The sequence below is a fragment of the Danio aesculapii genome, chromosome 3 (assembly GCF_903798145.1).
Source record: "Danio aesculapii chromosome 3, fDanAes4.1, whole genome shotgun sequence".
NCBI lineage: Eukaryota > Metazoa > Chordata > Actinopteri > Cypriniformes > Danionidae > Danio > Danio aesculapii.
Window position 1 is genome coordinate 45806544 of NC_079437.1, and position 24930 is coordinate 45831473.

A 24930-nucleotide genomic window follows, 5' to 3' on the forward strand; every position below is an offset into this window, starting at 1 on the left:
GGTCACTTTTGACCGGAAACACCACAGGTGTAACAAGGTTGATTAAAACACTCAAAATTCAATGAAAGAGATGATCATCACTTTTATATGTTCAAATGCATACTGTGGAGGATATGTCATTAGGCCTTGAGGCAATCAGATGTAAAACACAATAGTTATGAGGGATTTAAGTTGTAAATCGGTCAGATTTAACCCAAACACGACAGGGAGGTTAATTGTGTATGTCTTACCCTCACTGTCATCGTTACTCTGGCGCCCCCCTCTGCTCGGGCCCCTTCTGGAGCCCCCCATCTGCTCCTGTTCCTGCTGCTGCTGTTGCTGCTGCTGTCTGCGGGCAATCTTCTTCATCTGAACAACAGACTAATGCCATCAGCTGCTCCTGGATCAGCACTCACATCTAATTCTCATGTAACAATTAGCCTAGGTCTGTTCACACTGACAACAATTCTGTCGCTTGAAGTCAGAACAGCAGTGCTGTTGGATGCTAGTTAAAGGTGATATAAAAAGGAGATTTGAAAAACACTTGAGCAGAGTGTTGGATCGCTACCCAAAACACACTTGCAGCCAGTCAGCGGTAAGGGGCGTGTCTAGTATTATGGAAATATCAAAAATCTTTCTGTTTGTCTTTCTGTCTGTGTGTCTATATATCTGTCCATCAATCTGTCTGTTTCTATCTTTTTGTCTGTCTATTTTTTTTCTGTCTGTCTGTCTATCTATCCATCTTTCTCTCTATCCTTCTTTCTGTCTGTCTATCTGACTGTCTAGCTTTGTCTATCTGTCTTTTTGTTTATTGAACTTTCTGTCTATTGGTCTGTCTATTTTTCTTTCTGTCTGTCCATCTGTCAGTTTATCTTTCTATCAGTCTGTCTTTCTAGCTTTCTGACTATCTATATTTCTGTCTGTCTGTCTGTCTTTCTGCCTGTCTATACATCTTTTTGCCTGCCTTTCCATCTGTCTATCAAGTTGTCTGTCTGTCTGTCTGTCTGTCTGTCTGTCTGTCTGTCTATTCGTCTGTATGTCTATCTGGCAGTCTATCTTTTTGTCTAGCTTTCTGTCTGTCTGTCTATCCATCCCTCTGTCTGTCTGTCCATCCATCAATTTGTTTGTCTTTCTATCTGCCTGTCCATCTGTCTATCAATCTGTCTGTCTATCTTTCTGTAGATCCTTTTGTTTGTCTGTCAATCAGTCTGTTTGTCTGTCAATTAATCTGTCGGTCTGTCTGTCTATCCTTCTGTCTGTCTGTCTGTCTATCTGTCTGTCCATCAATTTGTTTGTCTGTCTATCTGTCTGTCCATCTGTCTATCTATCTGTCTGTTTGTCTGTTTATATTTCTATATATCCTTTTGTCTGTCTGTCTGTCTAGCTTACTGTCTGTCTATCTGTCTATATATTTTGTCTGTCGGTTTGTCTGTCGAACAGTCTGTCTGTCTATCTGTCAATCCTTCTGTCTGTCTAGCTTTCTGTCTATCTGTCTTTCTGTTTATTTATCTCTCTGTGTCTCTGTCTGTCTGTCTATACATCTTTTTGTCTGTCCATCTGTCTGTCTATCAATCTGTCTATCCTTCGGTCTGTCCATCTGTCAGTCTATCCTTCTGTCTGTCTCTCTGTCTGTCTGTCTGTCTGTCTACCTATCTGTCCATCAGTCTGTCTATTCTTCAGTCTTTCTAACTTTCTGTCTGTCAATCTATCCTTCTGTTTGTCTGTTTGTCAATTTATCTCTCTATCCTTCTGTCTTTCTGTCCGTCCATCTGTCTGTCTCTGTCTAGCTTTCTGTCTGTCAATTTGTGTGTCTATCTGTTTTTCTTTCTATCTGTCAGTCCATCTGTCTATCTGTATAGCTTTCTGTCTGTCAATTTTTCTTTCTCTTAGAAATAAATCATGATGGCAGCCCACCTTTGCCCTCTGATTCTGGAACCACACCTGTACGACCCTGACCGTCAGTCCAGTCTCAGCTGCCAGAGTTTCTCTGACCTGCAGAAACAACGTATATAGATCAGATAAGTTCCAATCCCACATATAAAACCTGCACAGATGCCCTCTGACCATCACTGACCTTTCGGCAGGGTTTGGAAGACACCTCGAAGGAAGCCTTGAAGGCGCGCCGCTGTTGTGTGGTCAGGATGGTCCGGGGCCTCTTGGATCTCTTGTGCTCCTTTCCATCCTCCCCAGCCTTCCCTCCGACAGAGACACCACCACCCTCCTCATCCTCACTCTTTACTGCACAGGGGAAAAAAGATTAAAGCTTTGAGAAGAAAAGTGGACACTACTTGAAATTTTTAAAATGTTTGTAAAGTCTGTGTAAAATCTAAACGTACAATATCAATTTTGATAGCGCACATTGCTATTCTTTAGGTGAACATTTATTCTGTAAATTAATCCACTGAAGGAAATGGTTCATTTTTAAGCAAACAATGTCGTACTTTTTTAAAATACTAGTTTTCTTATTGAATACACTTTAAAAATGTAATTGATTCCTGTGATTCAATGTTGAATTTTCATCATCATGTCTCTCCAGTCTATAGCATCACATGATCCTTCAGAAATCATTATGATACATTATAATAAGATGATCTGCTGCTCAAGAATTTTTTTATTATTAATAAGCTGATTATTAATTTATTATTATTAAGTGCTGAAAACTGCTGAGCTGCTTCAGATTTAAACAATATCATTCAAAAAAGTACCATTACAAATGTATTTACTTTTATACACGAAAGACATTTAGAATGGACCCAGTTCAAAGCCTGTTACACGCTTAATGGTCATCATAATCTTAAATCCTTGAAAGTTTTTAATATTTAGATTTTTTAAAAAAGCCTATGGACATGTTTATGTATTTATGTATGTATTGTATCATTTTTGCGTCAAATAAAAAAAAATGTATTACTGCTTATGCAAGGTGTTTCTAATGCAGCTATGCGTCTGTGGGGCTGAGAGTAAATTTGATGTTATTTGATGTCTCACACTGTTTTCTTCGCTTTTTTCTGAACGTCTCGATAAAATAATCGTGGAGTTTTTCTTTTATTATTTCAGCAAATAGGATTGTAAAAAAATTATTTGTTGTTCTCTCACATTCACTGCACTCTAAGGATGCTTTCACTCTTAGACTTTTGTTTCGGAACCTGTCGCGTTTCCCCAGTTAGCGCGGTTCATTTTGGCATGTGTGAATCCAGCAATCGCGCTCGTATCCGCGCCAAAACAATCGGTCTGAAGGTGCTTTTGTAACGCCGCCGGTCGTACACCACCCAACCCGCTCCACACCACTTACTAGCTGGCCTCCGTTACACTCACCCCCCTAAACCTCACTCCCACCCTGTCGCGGCACGAATGTAACGCTACCAGTCCTACACCACCCAAACCGCTCTGAGCTGGGATCGAACCGGCGACCTTCCACATGGGAGTCGGTTGCTCTAACAAGGAGGTTAAAGACCATGGTTCCTAGCGTCCGTCGCTAGAGCACCTTTAGAGGTCAGAGGAGTGAGGTTTACCTGCACAGCACTTACTAGATGGCCTCCGTTACACTTTCACTACTGTTTTGTTCCGAAACAGGGATTAAAATTGTTACAAGGTTGCACTTTGTACTTGGTGCGGTTCGCATTCACACTGCAAAGTTTCTAAATGGACCAAAAGAGCTAAAACAAGTCACGTGCGAGTAAACTCTCCTCACATTGGTCAGAGTTTGACGATTTATTTTGCAGTCCTGCTCAGCTGTCATGCGTCCTTATTTTAATTTATGGCAATGAGCAATAAGACATTAATTTTGAATGGTGACACCCACAGACATCGTCACCAAGTATAAATCAGAGGTAAGACTTTCTCATACAGAGCCTTTGGCTAGAATTATGCATTATAGGCTTTACATTATAGAGAGAAAAAAACAGATCTACATTTACATTTAGTCATTTAGCAGACGCTTTTATCCAAAAATGAGGACAAGGAAGCAATTTACACAACTATAAGAGCAGCAGTGAATATGTGCTATAGACAAGTTTCAGGTGTATAAAGTCTAAGAAGCAAAGCATTAGTAATGTTTTTTTTTTTTTTTTGAGAGAGAGTACAGTTAGTGGTATAGCCAGAGAGGCAGTTAAGATTAGGAAGGAAAGTGGAGACTAAATAGTTGAGTTTTAGTCGTTTCTTGAAGACAGCAAGTGATTCTGCTGTTCTGATGCAGATAGGGAGTTCATTCCAGTGATTTCTTCCCTCTTAGGGATGGAACCACGAGGCGACGTTCATTCACAGAACGCAGGTTTCTAATGGGCACATAAATCTGCAGAAGTGAGAGCAGATAAGAAGGAGCAAAGCCAGAGGTCGCCTTGTAAGCAAACATCAGAGCTTTGAATTTGATGCGAGCAGCAACTGGCAGCCAGTGCAAACAGGTGAGTAGCGGAGTGACATGTGCTCTTTTGGGTTCATCAAAGACCACTCGTGCTGCTGCGTTCTGAAGCAGCTGAAGAGGTTTGATAGAATTAACTGGAAGCCCGGCTAGTAGAGAGTTGCAATAAACCAGTTTGAAGAGAACAAGAGCTTGAACAATGAGTTGTGCTGCATGTTCAGATAGGAAGGGTCGAACCTTTCTGATGTTGTAGAGTGCGAATCTGCAAGATTGAGTAGTTCTAGAAATGTGGTCAGAGAAGTTTAGTTGGTCATCAATCGTTACTCCAAGGCTTTTTACCATTTTGGATGCAGTAACGGTTGCCCCATCCATCTGGATTGAAAAGTTATGGTGTAGAGTCGGGTTGGCAGAAACTTCAAGCATTTCCGTTTTTGCGAGGTTAAGCTGAAGATGATGATCTTTCATCCAGTGTGAAATGTCTGACAGGCAGGCTGAGATGCGAGCTGGAACCGAGGGATTATCAGGGTGAAAAGAGAGGTATAGCTGGGTATCATCAGCATAGCAGTGGTAGGAAAATCCATGTTTCTGGATGACTGGTCCTAAAGATGTCGTGTAGATGGAGAAGAGAAGTGGCCCAAGCACAGAGCCCTGAGGTACCCCAGTGTTTAGATGCTGTAGGTTGGACACCACTCCCCTCCAAGACACCTTGAATGACCTGTCAGAGAGGTAAGATCTGAACCATTGCATAACAGTGCCTGCAACGCCCAGTGACTCAAGCGTAGATAGCAGGATCTGGTGGTTTACAGTGTCAAAAGCACCTGATAAATCCAGCAAGATGAGGACAGATGATTTAGAGTCTGCTTTAGCCAGTCTGAGATCCTCCATGACCGAGAGCAGGGCAGTCTCAGTTGAGTGGCCTTTCTTAAAGCCAGATTGCTTGTTGTCCATGAGGTTGTTTTGAGTAAGAAAGTCCAGGACTTGATTGAACACTAATTTCTCCAAAATCTTGGCCATGAATGGAAGCAGGGAAACCGGCCGGGTAGTTATCATGTAGCGTTTGATCCAGGTTGGATTTCTTTAGCAGTGGGGTTACCCTAGCCTGCTTAAATAAAGTAGGGAATAAACCAGTCAAGAGATGTGTTAATTATGTGAGTCAGTGTTGGTATGACTGCAGGAGAGATGGCTTGCAAGAGATGAGAGGAAATGGGATCAAGCGGACAGGTGGTTGCATGGCTACATAGTACGAGATTGGACACCTCCGACTCAGAGAGCTGGGAAAAAGAGGTGAGTGTGTGTGGAGTTGGTGGTGTATCTTGCATGTTTGTTGTAGGTGCAGCAAATTGAGCACTGATTTTTGCAGTTTTGGTGCAAAAGAATGTAGCAGTATGTAGTAGTATGTTGGTAGCACTGTTGACTTTCTGACGGAAGTATGTCTGCTTTGCAGAAGTAACCTCAGCCGAGAAAGAGGACAGAAGAGTTTGGTATGTTATGAGCTGTTCAGGATTTTTAGTTTTTCGCCAAATTCTCTTTGCAGCCCGAAGTTTTGAGCGATGCTCACGGAGAACATCAAAGAGCCAGGGTTCAGGAGGACTGGCACGGGCTGGCCTGGATGTAAGAGGACAAAGTCTGTCTAGACATGATGCTACTGTATCAGTGGCACTGTTCGTATCAAGTGCAAAGAGTTTGCAAGATGGAGGAAGAGAGTTTGAAACAATGGTGGATAGATAAAGACTGCTGTTCAGTCAATTTTCCTAACAGAAAAACAGCTCTCGTTAATAGTTTCGTATAGTTCTCGTTAATAGTATCGTATTTGACATGAAACATGCTCATTTACCGATAGGAATGATGACATCTCGCCCTACTCATAATTCATATAGCCATATTACATATCAATAATACACTATGATATAGCCGAGCTCGGATCACTTTGCTTTCTCACTACAATCGATATGCTCCAGAGTTCCTTTCAATCGAGCAGAGACCACCTCATTCAGGCGATCTAAGACCAATGGTTTTGAAGCGGATCCGAGCGTGAACGCTGGATTCACATATGTCAAACGAACCGCGCTAACTGAGGAAACGTGACAGGCTCTAAAACAAAAGTCTAGGTGTGAAAGCACCCTGATATTGCCTAAATGAGGTGGTCTCGGCTCGATTGAAATGAACTCTGAAGCAGATCGATTGTAGTGAGAAAGCAAAACGATCCGAGCCCGGCTATATCACAGTGTATTATGGATATGTAATAGGCATATACAGTATATGGCTATATGAAGAGAGAATGAGTAGGGCAGGATGCCATTCCTACCGGTAAATGTTTCATGTCAAATACGAAAGTGAAAGCATGCTGAACTATTAACGAGAGCTGTTTATCCGTTAGGAAAACAGCAGTCTTGGTTTATCGGTTATTTCTCTCTATAATGTAAAGCATATAATGCATAATTATAGCCAAGGGCTCTGTATAAGAGAGTTACCTCTGATTTATAATTGATGACGATGTCTGTGGGTGTCACCACCAAAATTAAAAAAAGTGCAGCTTTCCAATTATAATGTCTCATCGTCATAAATTAAAATAAGGATGCATGACAGCTGAGCAGGACTGCAAAATAAACCATGAAACTCTGACCAATGTGAGAAGAGTTTAGTCGCACGTGACTTGTTTTAGCTCTTTTGATCAATTTAGAAACTTTGCAGTGTGAAGGAGAACAGCACAAAGTACAAAGTGCAACATTGTAACAATTTTAATGCCTGTTTTGGAACCAAACAGGAGTGAAAGCACCCTAAGTTTGCCCAACTATGATGCCGTCCGCTACTGAGAAACCCGGATATGTGTAAAGGGTCTATATACACTGTTAACCATTTCCTGTAGAATCTACAGTAACTTATTGTAAATCAGTTACAGCAAAAACACCGTATTTACATTTACAGCATCATTTATCTTGCTGTACATGTATTTACAGTATTGTACTGTATATCTGTAAAAAATACAGTAATTAGCACGATGCAACTTTAAAATACAGTAACATACTGCATAACTGTCTTAGTAAAGTAAAATACAGTAAAATACAGTTTATATAGTAATAATAGTTAATATAGTTACAGTTAATATAGTAAAATACAGTTTATATTACAGTTAAATACTGTGCCATTTACAAATATCATTAACAGTGTAAAAAAAAAAGATTTTGTGTTAAATAAATGTTGATGTCAAAGAATCCAAAAAAGTTGTTTCCATGAAAATGTGAATCTGCAAAAATGTCTGTATATATCTTTGTGTGTCTGTAAATCTGTCTATCTATCTGTCTGTCTGTTTGTTTGTCTATCTGTCCGTCCATCAGTCCTTCCATCCATCCATCCATCCATCCATCTATCTATCTGCCCGTCCGTCCGTCCGTCCGTCCGTCCGTCCGTCCGTCCGTCCGTCCGTCCGTCCATCCATCCATCTATCTATCTATCTATCTATCTATCTATCTATCTATCTATCTATCTATCTATCTATCTATCTATCTATCTATCTATCTATCTATCTATCTATCTATCTATCTATCTATCTATCTATCTAATGTTTGTCTAACCATCTTTCTATCAGTCTGTCTGTCAATCTGTCTATAATTTCTGTCAATCAATCAATCAATCAATCAATCAATCAATCAATCAATCAATCAATCAATCAATCAATCAATCAATCAATCAATCAATCAATCAATCAATCAATCAATCAATCAATCAATCAATCAAGCAATCAATCAATCCTTCAATCAATCAATCTATCTATCTATCTGTCTGTCCATCTGTCTATCTTTCTGCCCATATATTTTTATGTATGTGTGTCTGTCCATGTGTCTATCAATCTGTCTGTTTGTCTGTCTGTCTATCAATCTATCTGTTTTACAGTTTTTACAGTACTTTTGATCAAATAAATACTTCTTTTAAAGACTCTCTTCGATCAGTAGTGTCCATCATCCAGCTCTTCTGTGTGTTCAGTGAGTTTTACCTGACTCTGTGGGTGCCGGGCTGATGGCGGCCAGCATCTCTCTCTCCTTTTCATAGTCTCCTCTGCAGAGCAGCTGTCCCTCCTTTAGCACAAACTCATCTCCTCTCTGCAGGCGGCGCTCACACTCGCAGCAGCTGAAGCAGCCCAGGTGATACACCTGTCCCAACACTCGCATGATGAGCTCCGAGCGGCCGATCGCCTGCAGACACGCGCTGCACTTACGCACAAACAACCTGACAAACACACACAAACAGTTATTCAATGATTCTGATCCTGAATGGTGGCTTTATGCAGTGTTTTGTTTGTAACACTGGGTGGCAATATTTGACAATAGACTAAATATCACACCAGCAACCTAACAAATTTATTACACTGTACAAAATGATGGGTTCCACATAATTGTCCCAACACAAATTAAGTTAACTTAATTGTTTTTTCAAATTTGAACATAAAACAATTAAGTTGAGCCCCCTTCAAAACACTTAAAAATTGTGTTGTTTCAGCTCATTTTAAATAAGTAGTTTGAACAAGCAGCAAAAGTCATTTTCTGAGTGTACTTATGCTTATAAACCTGCTGTATTGTGTGTGGTATATGACAGACATCCATAGAAATAGCCTGATCACCAATGAGAAACTGCTGTGCACAATTTACTACATGAATTATATGTAATTATATATATTTTTGTTCATGAAGGGTTTTTTAGCAAGCAAAGCTTTTTGTACAAAACGCCTAAATACATATAAGAATAAAAATGTACATTATTATGAATATTATAAGATGAACACATATTGGACTGATGCTACTTAGATTAACTTGATTTACCTCATTATTATCTACCCAAAATAATCATCAAAATAAAAAGGGCTGCGGGATTATTACCCAATTTTACAGTATGTTCTTTATGTAGCTTTAAACTAAAATGTCAATGTAAATAAAGGTCTTAAATATGTCAATAAAATTCCCTTTATTAACTACAGAGTTCAAAACATTGAACGTCCACTGTAAAAGAAACGCTGGCTTCTGCATCATTACATCATGTTATCTCAGCACAAATCGATTGCTAACTTAATAATTTTTACAAATTGAAGTGGACTGAACACAAAACAATTAAGTTATCCCCCCAAAAACACACAAAAAGTGTTGATTCATCTCGTTTTAAATAAGTAGTTTAAACAAGCAGCAAAAGTCATTTGAGTGCCGTTTGACCAGAAATCTCTATAAATGCAGAATATTAAACTGTAAATAAAAAGAAATAATAAAAAACACAATTGACTGCCTTCTCAAGTTGCATTTAAACAAGAGCTGGCTTTTGTTTATTTTCAATGACTGTTATGTTGCATCACATACACGCTGTATTTTTTTACAGAAGTGTCCTGTCTTTTCAGTAAAATATATTTGTGTGTATTTGTGTTTTTTAAAACAGTCGATCATTTACGAATTTGTGTATTTTTAAATCAGGTTTTGAATTTACGAATTATATTTGTGTAAATGTTTATGTTGTAAATGTGAATTGTGTTGTGGGTCAATAAATTTTCTTTTGTAAATGAGACTGAACAGGTTCCATACAGTTTCAGATACTTGAAGGGAAAATGTGGGCAAGCGCTCACGAGTGTCCCATTAGCAATGCCCACAACCACCTCCTGCTCTCCATAAGCTGTGTTTTTGCTCATCACCATCACACAATTGCTTTTAAAGGCGCTCTCTGGCTCCTCAATCCCTAGCAAACCCCTTGTTTTTTTCCTCGTCTCTCCCCTCCCTTGCCGCTTGGTATTTTCTGCCAGAATTCCCTGTCCTCCCGCTCTCCCTCCTCCCCAGCTCCGTGAAACTAATAAAGACAGGATTAATTAGATTGTTGTTTAAACAGTGCGATGCCCAGACAGACGCTGTAAACTCATAACCAGGGATTGAGGATAGCATGGGGTTAATCTCTCCTCTCTCTTTTTCACACACTCCAATAAACACACACACACACACTCTCAGCAGCACCTATATAGGGCCGAGCTGATGTACTCTCATCCGTATTGACAGGTACCCACAGATGAACCTAGAGATGCTCATATGGAGTCGATGGCAATCTAATCCTTGTGTACATTTCATTAAGCCAAAGCAACAGCCATGATTCACCCCAAAATATGAAGTTACTGTCTATATATATAAACCAGGCACACACCGATGAGGAATTTTTAATTGATGGCTGATAACTATTTAGATTTGAGATAGATTTGGAGGCTGATAGCCGATATTATATCACATTTTTATGCATGACTGCAAAAACAAAATACGAAAACGTACATTGAACAATGGTTTTAATTTTAAAAACTACATTTATAATGTTTATTTTGCTAGTGCACATTGGTATCATTTAGGTGGTCAATTAAGGAAGTTAATCTACAAGAAAAGTTTGTTTTGGTAATCTTTAATCAAAATCTGTCCATTTGCATTCATGTTTGGAGTGGCTGTCCATCTGTTGATATCAGTTTTTAACGGCGTCAGCCCCAATATTCTTAGCCACACCCCTCCTACCTTTAGTTGCTATGAGGGAATGATGCACAAAAAGAAAGTGCATCTACTCAACATTACATTGCAGTTGAAAGTACATCAACATACTGAAATAAAAGTCTCAGCAACTTCCTGTTCATGAGGAATTTAAAGGGAACCTATGATGAAAATCATCTTTCGTAAGCTGTTTGGACAGGACTGTGTGCAGGTATAGTGTGTCCACAGTCATATTGTAGTGATAGAAACACAATAAGCCTCTTTTTAAAAATTTTCTGATGTTTAAATAGGATCCAAATCCCTCCCTATTTTGAGGCCAAATGCAACATGACATAGGAGCACGGTTTCCCCGCCCAGCAAATTGATTGACAGCCTCGTATTAACAAGTCTCCGAAAGTAACACATATTCATGTCAACAAGACAGGACGTGCGCAAAGCAACTGAGATGAAAAGATCTGTTCATCTCTCTGTGATCATCAATCATCATAAAATGTGATCAAGAATGAGTTTTACAAATTTAAAACGTTTTTAGAAACAGTGCATGTTTGTAATGAATTACAGCAATTTTACCGTCTTTATCACCACAGCCCCATAGTGTCAGTACAATTATATACAAAGACGCTTCAATCCTGGTTTGTGGATGTTAAATCAGGTTTATTATGTACATTAACATATATCCATACAGCAGTGGATATTAACAGTGTGTCCGCTGTGTGTGTCTCTGTGTATGTGCGCGAAAACTGTAACGACATTGTGTGTGACTCATAGTTGCAGAAAGACTTGAATTAACTCCACAACAAATACATCAAATAACCATTGGGAAAGTTCTTACTGTAGTATTTTTCACAAACGTTACGCGAGATCTGCTTCCTTCATGTCTGTCACTGTGCTGTTTATCTGATGCAGCCGAGGCGGAGATTAAGGCACACTCTGACAGGCACGGTGGGCGGGGAGAACTAGCATTAAAGGCACAGGCCACAAAAACAGCTACCTTGTGTTTAGAGCAGAAAATTTCAAACTTCTGAAAAGTATCATAAATAATCTGATGGGTGTTTTGAGCTGAAACTTTACAGACACATTCTGGAGACACAAAAGACTTATCTTAAATCTTGAAAAAGAGGTAAAATAGGGGCCCTTTGACTTCAAAAAAGTTTGAACTGATCTCTGAACTTTAATAATTAGCTATTAAATTATTTGGCCAACTTTTAAATAATTCATAAATAAAGCAACAAAGTCAACAATCTTTTAACCAAACTCAAAATACCAATAAGGTAATAAAAATGTGCAACAAATAAATCAATGTTTTTTTTATACAGCACATGGCACTCTAGTCTACCTTTTAACAGCAAATGTTGCTATATGCTAGTTTTTAACAGTAGATGGTGCTCTACAATACCTTTTTTTTTTACAGTAGATGGCACTCTAGACTAGTTTTTAACAGCAAATGGCGCTATATGCTAGTTATCATCAACAGTCGGTGCTTTAGGCTAGTTTTTTTTTTTTTTTTTTTACAGTAGATGGCACTCTAGGCTAGTTTTTAACAGCAGATGGCACTATATGCTAGTTTTTAACAACAGCTGGTGCTCTGGGCTAGTTTTTAACAGTAGATGTGCTCTAGGCTAGTTTTTAACAGTAGATAACCCAAACAAGGCTAGTTTGTAACAGTAGATCTGCTCTAGGCTAGTTTTTAACAGCAGATGGCACTATATGCTAGATTTTAACAGTAGATGTGCTCTATGCTAGTTTTTAACAGTAGATGTGCTCTAGGCTAGTTTTTAACAGTAGATGTGCTCTAGGCTAGTTTTTAACAGTAGATGTGCTCTAAGCTAGTTTTTAACAGTGGATGTGGTCTATGCTAGTTTTTAACAGTAAATGTGCTCTAGGCTAGTTTTTAACAGTAGATGTGCTCTAGGCTAGTTTTTAACAGTAGATGTGCTAGGCTAGTTTTTAACAGTAGATGTGCTCTAGGCTAGTTTTTAACAGTGGATGTGCTCTAGGCTAGTTTTTAACAGTAGATGGCACTTTAGGTTAGTTTTTAACAGTAGATGTGCTCTGGGCTAGTTTTTAACAGTAGATGTGCTCTAGGCTAGTTTTTAACAGTAGATGGCACTCTAGGCTAGTTTTTAACAGTGGATGTGCTCTAGACTAGTTTTTAACAGTAGATGGCACTCTAGGCTAGTTTTTAACAGTGGATGTGCTCTAGGCTAGTTTTTAACAGTAGATGGCACTCTAGGCTAGTTTTTAACAGTGGATGTGCTCTGGGCTAGTTTTTAACAGTAGATGTGCTCTAGGTTAGTTTTTAACAGTAGATGGCACTCAAGGCTAGTTTTAACAGTAGATGTGCTCTAGGTTAGTTTTTAACAGTAGATGTGCTCTGGGCTAGTTTTTAACAGTAGATGTGCTCTGGGCTAGTTTTTAACAGTAGATGTGCTCTGGGCTAGTTTTTAACAGTAGATGGCACTCTAGGTTAGTTTTTAACAGTAGATGTGCTCTAGGCTAGTTTTTAACAGTAGATGGCACTCTAGGTTAGTTTTTAACAGTAGATGTGCTCTGGGCTAGTTTTTAACAGTAGATGTGCTCTAAGGCTAGTTTTTAAGTAGTGCACTCTAGGTTATTTTAACAGTAGATATGCTCTAGGGCTAGTTTTTAACAGTAGATGTGCTCTAGGCTAGTTTTTAACAGTAGATATGCTCTAGGTTAGTTTTTAACAGTAGATATGCTCTAGGCTAGTTTTTAACAGTAGATGTGCTCTAGGCTAGTTTTTAACAGTAGATATGCTCTAGGTTAGTTTTTAACAGTAGATGTGCTCTAGGTTAATTTTTAACAGTAGATATGCTCTAGGCTAGTTTTTAACAGTAGATGTGCTCTAGGCTAGTTTTTAACAGTAGATATGCTCTAGGTTAGTTTTTAACAGTAGATGTGCTCTAGGTTAGTTTTTAACAGTAGATATGCTCTAGGTTAGTTTTTAACAGTAGATATGCTCTAGGCTAGTTTTTAACAGTAGATGTGCTCTAGGCTAGTTTTAAACAGTAGATATGCTCTAGGTTAGTTTTTAACAGTAGATGTGCTCTAGGCTAGTTTTTAACAGTAGATGGCACTCTAGGTTAATTTTTAACAGTAGATGTGCTCTAGGCTAGTTTTTAACAGTAGATGTGCTCTAGACTAGTTTTTAACAGTAGATGGCACTCTAGGTTAATTTTTAACAGTAGATGTGCTCTAGGCTAGTTTTTAACAGTAGATGTGCTCTAGACTAGTTTTTAACAGCAGTTAGTGCTCTAGGCTAGTTTTTAACTGTAGATGGTGCTCTAGGCTGTTTTTAAACCTAAAACTCAAATGCATGTAAAGTTATGTAAGTTTGCTTGTATGTCACAAGATTACTATAAACACGACTATATGCCCTCTTGTATTTTGCTTAAACTTTTTCTAATTTTACTATTGATTATCTTAGATTCAAACGGTATTTGTATGTATGGCTGTTTGTAAAGCATACAGCATCATCTGCTGTTAAAAGCTTAGCGATGCATTTTGAGAATCACTGAATCAATGCAGAATCGATTTCCCAATTGATTTTTCACCACAGCTCCAAAGAAATATGTTTAAATGCCATTCAAATTGATGTATCAATTGTTCATGTTGTCAGGAATAATTTAAAGGAAAAGAAACAATAATAATTGCGGCAAGAATCACAATAAATATTTAAGAATTTAAATATTCATGCTAAAAGTTGTATTCAGATCTCTAACTCTGAATATTAGCAATAATAATAGTGATAGTGCACTGTTGTATATACATTTTTTTTTCACATTTAAGCAAATTTGAGTAAATTTTGGCCAGTGCCAACTAATGAAAACAAAATTACACATATAAGAAGCAAAGGAAAGCCTATCCTCTAAATAAATAACCTGCTGTTGAGCCAAATATGGACAAACTCAACACTGAGCTAATTTTTAGAATTAGATTCAAATTTAAATTACACTCTTTAACCCATATTTGTCCATATTTGACTCAATGTTGAGTTACAATAACCCGGCATGTTTTAGAGTGTGCATGATGTCATGTGCTGAGATGAATACAAAAAACCCCCAAACATTTTGGAGTTGAGGAACAGATGAAATGCTCGTTTGATGGATAACACAGACTTGATGACAGTTGCAGAGACGGATGGCAGGAGTGCTGGTGTGTGTGTCTGTGTCTGTGTGTGTGTCTGTTGAGGAGTGCAGGAGATGAAGGTGTCATCTCTGAAATCTGCTGAAGGGAGAGGCAGCCAGGTCCACACATTATAGCCTCTAATCTGCACGGATGTGATGATCCTGTCCGAAACGCAGCTGCTATGGCTAATCTGTCTCAATCCATCTGCCAAAAATACCAAATTACCCAAATCACCACCTACTACACCCAGATCAAAGACCAAGAGTTTTCTTTCTTTTTTTATGAGTCCATGAGTGAATCCGCCTGTCAAGAACACACATTTCACCTCAAAGCTGACAGAAATAAGAAAAAAAGTTAAAACACTGAAGCCTGTTTTGAGCTTTTTTTTGCATTATCACAGTTTCAAGTCATTGTGGTCCCAAAGCAGTAAGAATAATGAATCATGAAACTTCACGGTTGTGAGTTGGTGAATATATACATTAAAAAATAGAGACAACTTCCAAACTTAAAATATAGCAATTCTTGTTTTCAGACTTCACCTTTAGATAATGTAATACCAATTCAGACAAGTTAAGAAAATAAAATATTTTTTGCATTATAACATACATTATTATATGCAATTATCATCACAGTTTCAAGGCTGTGAAATATTGTAAAGACAAAATAAGATCATGACACTTCATGGTTGTATGTATGTATATATATATATATATATATATATATATATATATATATATATATATATATATATATATATATATATATATATATATATATATATTTTGTGTACATTTATACAACAGTTCAAATCTGATTAGTTGATAGCTGTGCGATATTCTGCATTATCAGAACTCCTACAGTCTTATATATTTTGTGTACATTTATACAACAGTTCAAATCTGATTGGTTGATAGCTGTGCGATATTCTGCATTATCAGAACTCCTCCAGTCTCTTCCCCCTTCTGTATTACTCCGCCCACATATGGTGACAACAGATCAATGAACTCTTTAAAGTTTATAGTTAAATATAGCAGCTGTTGGACAAACAAATGCTTTTTTTAGGCGATGATGTACTTGTTTAGGTTGCATCTATGCAGTTTATGTATAAAGATAGTGCCTATTTTAAATTTTTATAATTTCTGAGAGACAGTACCTCGGCATCTGTCATACTGAGCAGAGCAAATATGGTTGACGTTGTCCATCCACAAGATGGCAACGGAGACCACATAATAAGCCCTTAGAGGAGAAAACATCAGCGTAATTTTAAACTACAGTTGATCAAATCATTAAACATCTGGTAAGTGACGTTCAAAGTAGATCTCTCTCTTTTGTATGTTGCAGCGCTGTATTTATACCATAGTAAATGTAGTGTATTGAGTGTGAGATGGGACTCGCATATCAGGAATGTATGTATTTTGTGTTGGCCACTCTTTGTATGACAGTGTTACTTTTTGGTTGGCCATCTGTTTGTTTCTAATGCATCTCCTGTTTTCGTTACTGCAGACTAGATCGGTAAACAGAAAGAAAGATGAAATGCCCGCATGCGTTTAGCGTTTTTCCTTATCGCAAACACAACAGTATTCTGGTAGTGATTTTGCTGCTTTAGCTTTTTTGGGGTTAATTATTGTAATCTCCCGACTGCAACAGAGAAATACTGGGAAATATCTCTGTAGACTGATGGCATTTCATGCCGTTCAGCCTTCTAATCTTAAAATGTGAGCAAAAAAAAAAATCACCCTTTTTTGACATCACTTTAGACATTATGCAAGAGAATCATTCAAATACAACGCACACCTACCAACAGTGCCGATATACAGCCTTATCGCACTGTTTCTCATGTGGTATTGCTCATATAAATGAAAAGACTTCCAAACTTAACTTTTCACTTAACTTTTCCAAACTTTTCTTTTTTTTTTTTGAGTAGATTTAAGAAAAAAAAGTGCTGTGTTTTTAGACTTTAAGCTTATATAACATAATACCAATTCAGACGAGTCAAGAAATCATATTTGGTGAAAGATCCCTGATTTTTAATAACAAAACTATTGAGGAAAAATGCTCTAAGTGACAATATTTTAATTTGAAATTTAAAAGAAGTGTTTTCAGATTAATAAAATTGAATAAAGATCGATATTTTACTCAAATCCATTTCTAATAAATCCTAAATTTGGTCAATTTTGTTTTCTAGAAACATTTCTAAAAATGTCAAGTGGTCTCTTGTTTCTTTTTTCCATTGCTGTAGATATTACTTTATTTATATTTACACTGTTAACGATTTTTGTAAATGACACAGTATTTTACTGTAATATGTACTGTATTTTCATGTAGGACTGTTACTGCAGTATGTTACTGTATTTTAAAGTTCCATTGTGAAAATTACTGTACATTTTAAGTGATATTAAGTAATATTATATATTTTAAGATAAAAGACATACTGAAAATACACTTACAGCAAGATAAACGATGCTGTAAATGTAAATAATGTATTTTTTGCTGTAATTGATTTACAGTAAGTTACTGGTGAACTACTTTATTATTCATATACAGGACATTTTTAATAGTGTATATAAACTACATATTATACTTAAGTTGATGTTTAGCCGAACCAAATTGGTGTATCGTAACATCTTCTTTTTTTATGAGGTGGGTTGTTAGCCCAACGCTCAACCCCCAACCTGGAAGACCAGGACACACACACATACACTAAGCCTAATTCACCTACATCACATGTCTTTGGACTGTGGCGGAGACCAGAGGAAACCCACGGGAACACGGGGAGAACATGCAAACTACACACAGAAACGCAAACTGACCCAGCCGGGACTTGAACAAATGACCTTGCTCTGAGGCAACAGCGCTACCCACTGCGCCACTGTTGCCATATATAAACTACATAGCGTTACAAAACATCTGGATACAATATTGACAATCTAAGGTGTATTTAAAAATGATCACAACACAGAGACTATTGATCGATCATAAAATAACCACTATTTTTATCATGCAAAACACACAACATGTTTAAAGTTTTATTTTGAGACATTCAGCATCAAAACAAAATAAAAATTCAGCTGAAACTTGATATTTGCGATAAAGAGAAGTCCATATCTCACACTTTAGCATTCAAAACCAAAAGTTAACCGAGAATGAAACTACCTCAGGGAGAGAAATTACGAGTTCAGGAAGGAAATCAGGCGCTTTGTTCCTACGAGCTGTGTTTATGATGTCAATTCAATAAAGTTTTACATGAATCTATAGCCAAATTGTAATGTGTGTGGAGGGGGCCTAATTCATGCACGAACACATAATTTTACATAATCAAACACTTACTGTCATAGTTGCGAGGTTGATCTCACACACTTTTGCAGCATGCTGTATATATAGAGAGAGCCAGTATGTAAATCATACATGTACACATAATTGCAAAGGTTGGAGCTGTGTGTGCGTGCGTGCATGTGTATGTGTGTGCGTGAAAGAAAGAAAGAAAGAAAGAGAGCGGATATTGCTGTGAGGGAAGGTGGCTCAGAGCCAGGGTTCAGTAATCACATCATCTTCTTTTATTAAATCTCACTGCACTGCTTCTGCGTTATTAAAATCTCCCAGCATTCCCCACAAACCCACCGCCACCGCCACCCTCCCTCCCCTACACACGCGCACCAATATTCACAATGATGAAATATGAGAAAACCAACAGGTAGCTGATAAAAATGTACACATCCGAGCAGTCGTACGCCAAGGAGAAAGCGCAGGTGAGCAGCTAAACCGTTCAGCACTGACACATATTATGCTGGCCCGGCATTGTCACTTACTTTTAAAATAAATAAATAAATAAATTAACAAATAAATAAATAAGCTTTTTTTTAACTTGGCATGCGATCAATTCAGTGCAATAAAAAGTATTAAAGTGATAATCAACTGGTGGCATGCTTACTTTAATTGAGTAATTATGTTTGATTGCATTGAGACGCGTCGTAACATTTGAGTTGATGCTAATAAAACAACAAACAGTGCGACTGTACAATATCTGAAGCTCCAAACTGCTCTCCGGTGAATTCAGAAGGTTACGTTTGTCGTTTATTGGTCATATAATGAACATTTCACCAGGCTCGCTAATAAATGTGCTGTCTTTCAAGGTAGCAGTAAAGTAGAAATGACATTTCTTATGATGATTGCTGTCTTTAATGACAATCAATAGTTTTAGGTTTATACACTGAAAACAATGATTCATTGGATTTACACATTTTTTTAAGGTAAGTGGTCGCAAACAATTTATATGGGCTGAATTTTAACAAACAAATTAAATGTGTTAAATTTCAACTTAATTTGTTTGGTTAAATTCAGCCCATATAAATTGTTTGCGACCACTGACCTTAAAAAAAATTTGTAAATCCAATGAATCATTGTTTGCAGTGTGGAATCACACTGTAAAAGCGATTAGTCGACTTTATTTGAATAAAAGTGAATACAATTTAGAAAGTTTTAATTAAGTCAACTTAACAGGTCTTGGTGACAATGGGAGAATGTTTGGATTTAACACCATATTAAACGTGCTTTTAGCTTATCTGGTAAATGTAATGCAAAGAACACAATTCAAGAGCTTAAAGTACTGTAAAAAGATGTAAATATGGCATGGTTGCTTAAAAAAACATAGTTACTGCACATTTGTTTCTTTAGGTTAGGTTTACTGTAGGTGGTTTGTTATTTTAAAATGCAAAAAATACATTTTTAACGTCACTTGCAGAAATCTTGACGTCTAAATTGCTGTAATATTTCCTTTGGAATCCTTCAATATATCTTCTTTACTGTTTAACATAAATAAAAAAAACATCTATCCATTAAAATTGTGAACACAAATTAATAATCCTTATTCAAAATTCAATTATAAATTATGACTTAATAAATATTCCCTTATTTTCATTTAATTACAATAGATAAATTACTACAAACAACAACAACATGTCCACAATTTTGTAAAACTGTCACCTCATTTTAGCAGCAGAAGCAGATTTTAGCACAGCAGTATATGATTTATTTAAAACCCCAAAACACCAGGATCACAAATTGTACAAACAACCTAATCTGAAGAGAATGAAAACTGACTGTAAATGAACAGAAATGGAGATCATGCAGACAAACCAATTCAATTCAACCAAAATCAAATATAGAGGGAAATGTTGACCTAAAAAAGTAATCTAAGGTGTTTAAAGTTAATAGAAAGACTTGTTAGAGTTGAATCTTCACTTTTGTTTAAAGATTTAAAAGATTTCCATGTAAGGTTTTGAGGTTACCATCTTGCAGAAGCACCCATGTTTTGAGTGTTGGCAGCTTAATTAGCAAAATGATGTTTTTGCTTTGCTCAGTGAGCAATAACTGCCCTATAAAGTGAGTTCTGAGATCAGTCTCACTCAACTATGTAACTCATCAAATATGCTTAAAAATCACTCTTTTAGTTCATTTAGGATAACTTCAAATGAAAGAGACTTCGAAATAAATGACACAATAGACACATCATATTATCAGACCTTTGAGTTTAAGTTTACAAATGTATTTAAACTTTTATTTGATAAAATCATGTTGGACCAACTCAATTACATTTAATTGTGTAAATAGTTTTTTAGTTGGTGTTAAATAAATTTGTTGGATAGAAATCCTGTCCTCAATTAAAAACAAGGTAGCATATTGGGGCATACACTTTTTAACATTTATGTTAATGATATGGCTTCTGCTGCAGGTGATTCTTACATAAATCTATACGCTGATGATACCATCATTTATACATCTAGTTTTTCTTTGACTACAGCACTTTCTTCACTGCAAGCCAGTTTTTAAGCATCCAACGCGCTTTTACCAAACTTAATTTAGTTTTAAATACTAATAAAACAAAATGTATGGTTTTTAATAGAAATTTACCACATGTTGAGTTTCCTCCTACAATGTCCTCATTGGACAGTACTGAAATTGATTATGTTGACTGCTACAAATATCTTGGCACCTGGTTAGATGGGAAACTGACATCTGAAATTTACATAAATGAATTGCTCAAAAAGGTTAAAGCCCGGATTGGTTTTCTTTACAGAAACAAATCTTCCTTTACGCACTCTTCAAAGCAGCATTTTGGTCAAATTAACAGTATTACCAATTTTGGATTATGGGGATTTAATTTACAGATCAGCTTCAAAAACTCTCCTTCACAAACTGGATGTTATTTAGCATGCAGCAATTCATTTTGTTACTGGTGCTCCATTTAATACTCATCACTGTCAACTGTATTCTTTATTGAACTGGCCTTCTCTTCAATCATGTGGACAAATTCACTGGTTTCATTTACAAAACTTTTATCAGAAAAACTCACTATATTTACAAGCACTTTTTAACATTCAGGAATCATGTCGAAATCTGCGCTCTAGCAGTTTTATTAAACTTTGCATACCCAAAGTTTGCTATTTTTTTCAGTTTTCTGCTGCTGATGCTTGGAATCATCTGCAGCAGACTTTAAAGCTCAGCACTTTCATTCCACTATCATCTTTTAAAAGTTCAATCCAGTCAATAGTACAAGATCACTGCTTGTTTTTAGTTTTGCGTTAGTTTTATATGTTATGATATCTGCATTTGTGAAATTGTTATTGTATTGTGTCCCTGCTGCTTTGTACTGTATCTGATTTTGATGTTGCCTCTTGGCCAGGTTGTCATTGTAAATAAGAACTGGTTCTCAATTGACTTACCTGGTTAAATAAAGGTTATTATTATCAATAGTTAACATTGTGTCACGTATTAATTAATGTTACAGTATATGTTAATCTTTGAGTGTAAATAATTGACTGTAAAAATTGCTGAGTTTCACACAATCGATTTGTGTTGGGACAACATGAAGGAATTAAGTTAACTAATCAGTTTTTACACATTTAAGTGGATTAAACATAAAACAATTAAGTTGTCCCCCCAAAAAACTGAATAATTGTGTTGTTTCAGGCTATTATAAATAAGTAGTTAGAACAAAAATATTTAGCGTTGGCTCTGGTCTGTTCAAACCTTTGGATGTGTATTAATTTCTAATAATTCAACTTACTGGAATCAATTATTCTGCTAATACTATGATTAAGTTAATTACAACTACAGACACTGTTCAGATGTTGTACTTTGAGACATTTGTCAAAGCCTTCTGATGTGATTGTTGAATGCTCTGAAATAACTGAAATCATTCAGTGTACTTTAGCTGTACATTTATTTGAAAACCCCTTAGACATGTTCGTCAGCCAATCAGAATCAAGCATTCAATAGACACATGCTAGTATAATGCCAGTTAATAAACATGCATTCTTGTTTTATTTCATATTAAGTCAGTTCTGTTAAATAATGTTAGCAATAGTTTTCCAATTGAATAATGTATTAGTAAATTGGCGATATATAAGTATTTTAACAACCTTAATTATAAGGTAAGTATACTAATAAGAATTCATTTTACTTTTACTATACTATATTTATATTTTACTATAATTGTTTAGAAATATATTTTTCAAAACGAAAGTTCATGATTTACTGCATTTTTTAGCTGATGTGAACATCAGAGGCAATAAAACACAAACAAACCTTCACACCTTTTTCCTAAAATTATAATTATGGGGTAAATTATTATTAAACACTCGCTAAAAATATTAATTAAGACTCGCTTCTGAACCTCCTTGCACAATACTCTCACATCAATACACATTTTTACCGTAGTGCATGATTTGGAACCAAATATCTTTTAAGATATTAAGGCATAACATAGAGATATCATAGTATCATAGAGATACAAAAGTTGTTACTGTTTTTTTTGTACTTAATGTTTATACTTTAGGTATTAAAGTACTTTTAAAGGGTTAGTTCACTTAAAAATAAAATGTACTCACAATTTATTCACCCTTAAGTGATTATAAACCTTTATGAGTTTCTTTCCTCTGTTGAACACCAAAAGAAGATATTTTGAAAAAAGCTGAAAGCCTGTAACCATTGAATGCCATAGCAGGAAAAAACAAATACTATGCAAGTCAAGGATTACAGGTTTCTAGCAATCTTCAAAAATGTTTTGTGTTCAACAGAAGAAAGAAACTCATAAAGGTTTGAAACAAGTAAAGTATGAGCAAATGATGGCAGAAATTTCATTTGAGAACTTAAGCCTGCGACACACCAACTAGTGTTTAACATTCTTGTTTGTCTTGCTATTTCTCACATCTGCTGCCAAGAGCACATAGCTCATTTATTTACCCATATTTTTGTATTATTTTTGTATTTTTATTTCTGCCTGTTTGTTTTTTCTGTTATGTTGTTCATGCATTGTTGTCTGGATTTGTATGTTTGGTTGGTTTGAGTAGTTTGAATGAGTAATTTTTGAGCTAGGGGAGGACTGTATGTGGATGGGGGCTAAATGTTTATTTTAATTCATAAAAATGTGAAAAAACAGAACAGTGGACATTTTGTAAACACTTCTCCCACAGAGTGGGAGAACAAAAACTGAAGTGACGTAACAAGTTAACTATTGAAGTAAACATTTTGTAAACACTTGTGTTTGCATACAAAAAATTAAGCACCACTGTCACAGTAATTGTAACTCCCCACTAAGGGATTCACTCATACAAATATGTCTAATAATCTAGTAATCCATATTGTTTGCAAATATTTGAGAAATTTTGCAAAATGACAGCTGGCTTCTCTGTGTTCCTTCTTAACTTGAATCCACTTGTTAGGTCGTGACGTATAAAATACTGTTTCCGGGTCCAAGGCGCTACTCATTTGAATTGAGAAAAAATTTATTATTTTTATTAGTCCTATCACACATTAAAGTGAATTTTATATAAAATCATGGTGTACACAACAGACTCTGGACTTTATACTCTACATCACAAATACCAAAATTTTAACAATTTATTAAAAATTAACCACTTTCTGGCCATCTGATATTAGGCATGGTTATATACAGTATATTGAGGTCATGATTTACGAAAGTATTATATTGCTTTATAAATGTTTATTATTACCATTTGATGAGTCTCCCCATACATTTTGATAGAGCGTTTGGACCCAGAAGTCGCTTTGTGTGACATCACAGTTAACAAGCGGATAGTTTGCTTGCTACGCCACTTCAGTTTTTGTTCTCCTGCACTGATTTGTCACTGAATAACTAATCAGAGAGCTCTTTTCAGCTGATGGCCTACGGGAATTCTACATGCTTAGTTGAGCCAATGAGCTCCAACATTAACACAACAAGAGCTCTCTAATTGGATATTCAGCAACGAATCAGAGTTGGAGAACAAAAACTGAAGTGACATAAGTAAATATTGAAGTCAAGAAGAAACACCGAAATTTCACTACATTTCTCAAATATCTATCTTCAGCGGATGTTAATCTGATGGGAGGAGATGTGTGGAACACCAAACCAACTACCTGGAGCGAGACTCATATAGACTTATTTTGGTTGTGACATGATTTGACCAAAATTCAATGTCTAGCCAGCATCTAAGGACAACGTTAATTTGATCTCCATTAATTTCAAATGACGTGGATATTTGGTTGATTTTAGGTTGTGTTGGAAAGTGACACAAATCCAATGTCGAGCCAACATCTTAAACCAACGTCATATTGACGTCAAGTACTGACATTTATTCGTCAGGTATGGCAACCAAAATCCAACGTCTGATAGACGTCATATTGGTAATGTCCACACAACGCCAAGCTGTAACATTATTAGATGTTGATATTTGGTTGATTTCAGGTTGGACATTGGCCTGATGTTGGGTTCTGATGTCAACCTGATTTTCATTTCCAAACAAAATGCAACGTCTCAACACTGGGGTACAACATCAATTTGATGTCATGTTGACGTTCTGTGCCTGCTGAGAGAGCACTCGGTTAACACATTTCATCAAAAGAGTTTAAAGTACTGTAATAAGAAGTAAATATGGCATGGTTGCCTTGGAAAAAAAAAAA

At 36.4% G+C, this 24930-nt stretch overlaps 1 protein-coding gene across 1 annotated transcript in view; it reads right to left on the reverse strand.

The window, feature by feature from the left end:
- lmx1al (LIM homeobox transcription factor 1, alpha-like) overlaps positions 1 to 24930 on the reverse strand; it is a 71980-nt gene that overhangs the window by 6457 nt on the left and 40593 nt on the right. The window contains exons 4-7 of the mRNA XM_056452807.1: positions 8325 to 8557; positions 2054 to 2217; positions 1894 to 1971; positions 231 to 348 (exon numbers count right to left, since the gene is read on the reverse strand). Coding sequence (XP_056308782.1) covers positions 231 to 348; positions 1894 to 1971; positions 2054 to 2217; positions 8325 to 8557 — 593 coding nt within the window. The remainder of the gene's footprint in view (positions 1 to 230; positions 349 to 1893; positions 1972 to 2053; positions 2218 to 8324; positions 8558 to 24930) is intronic.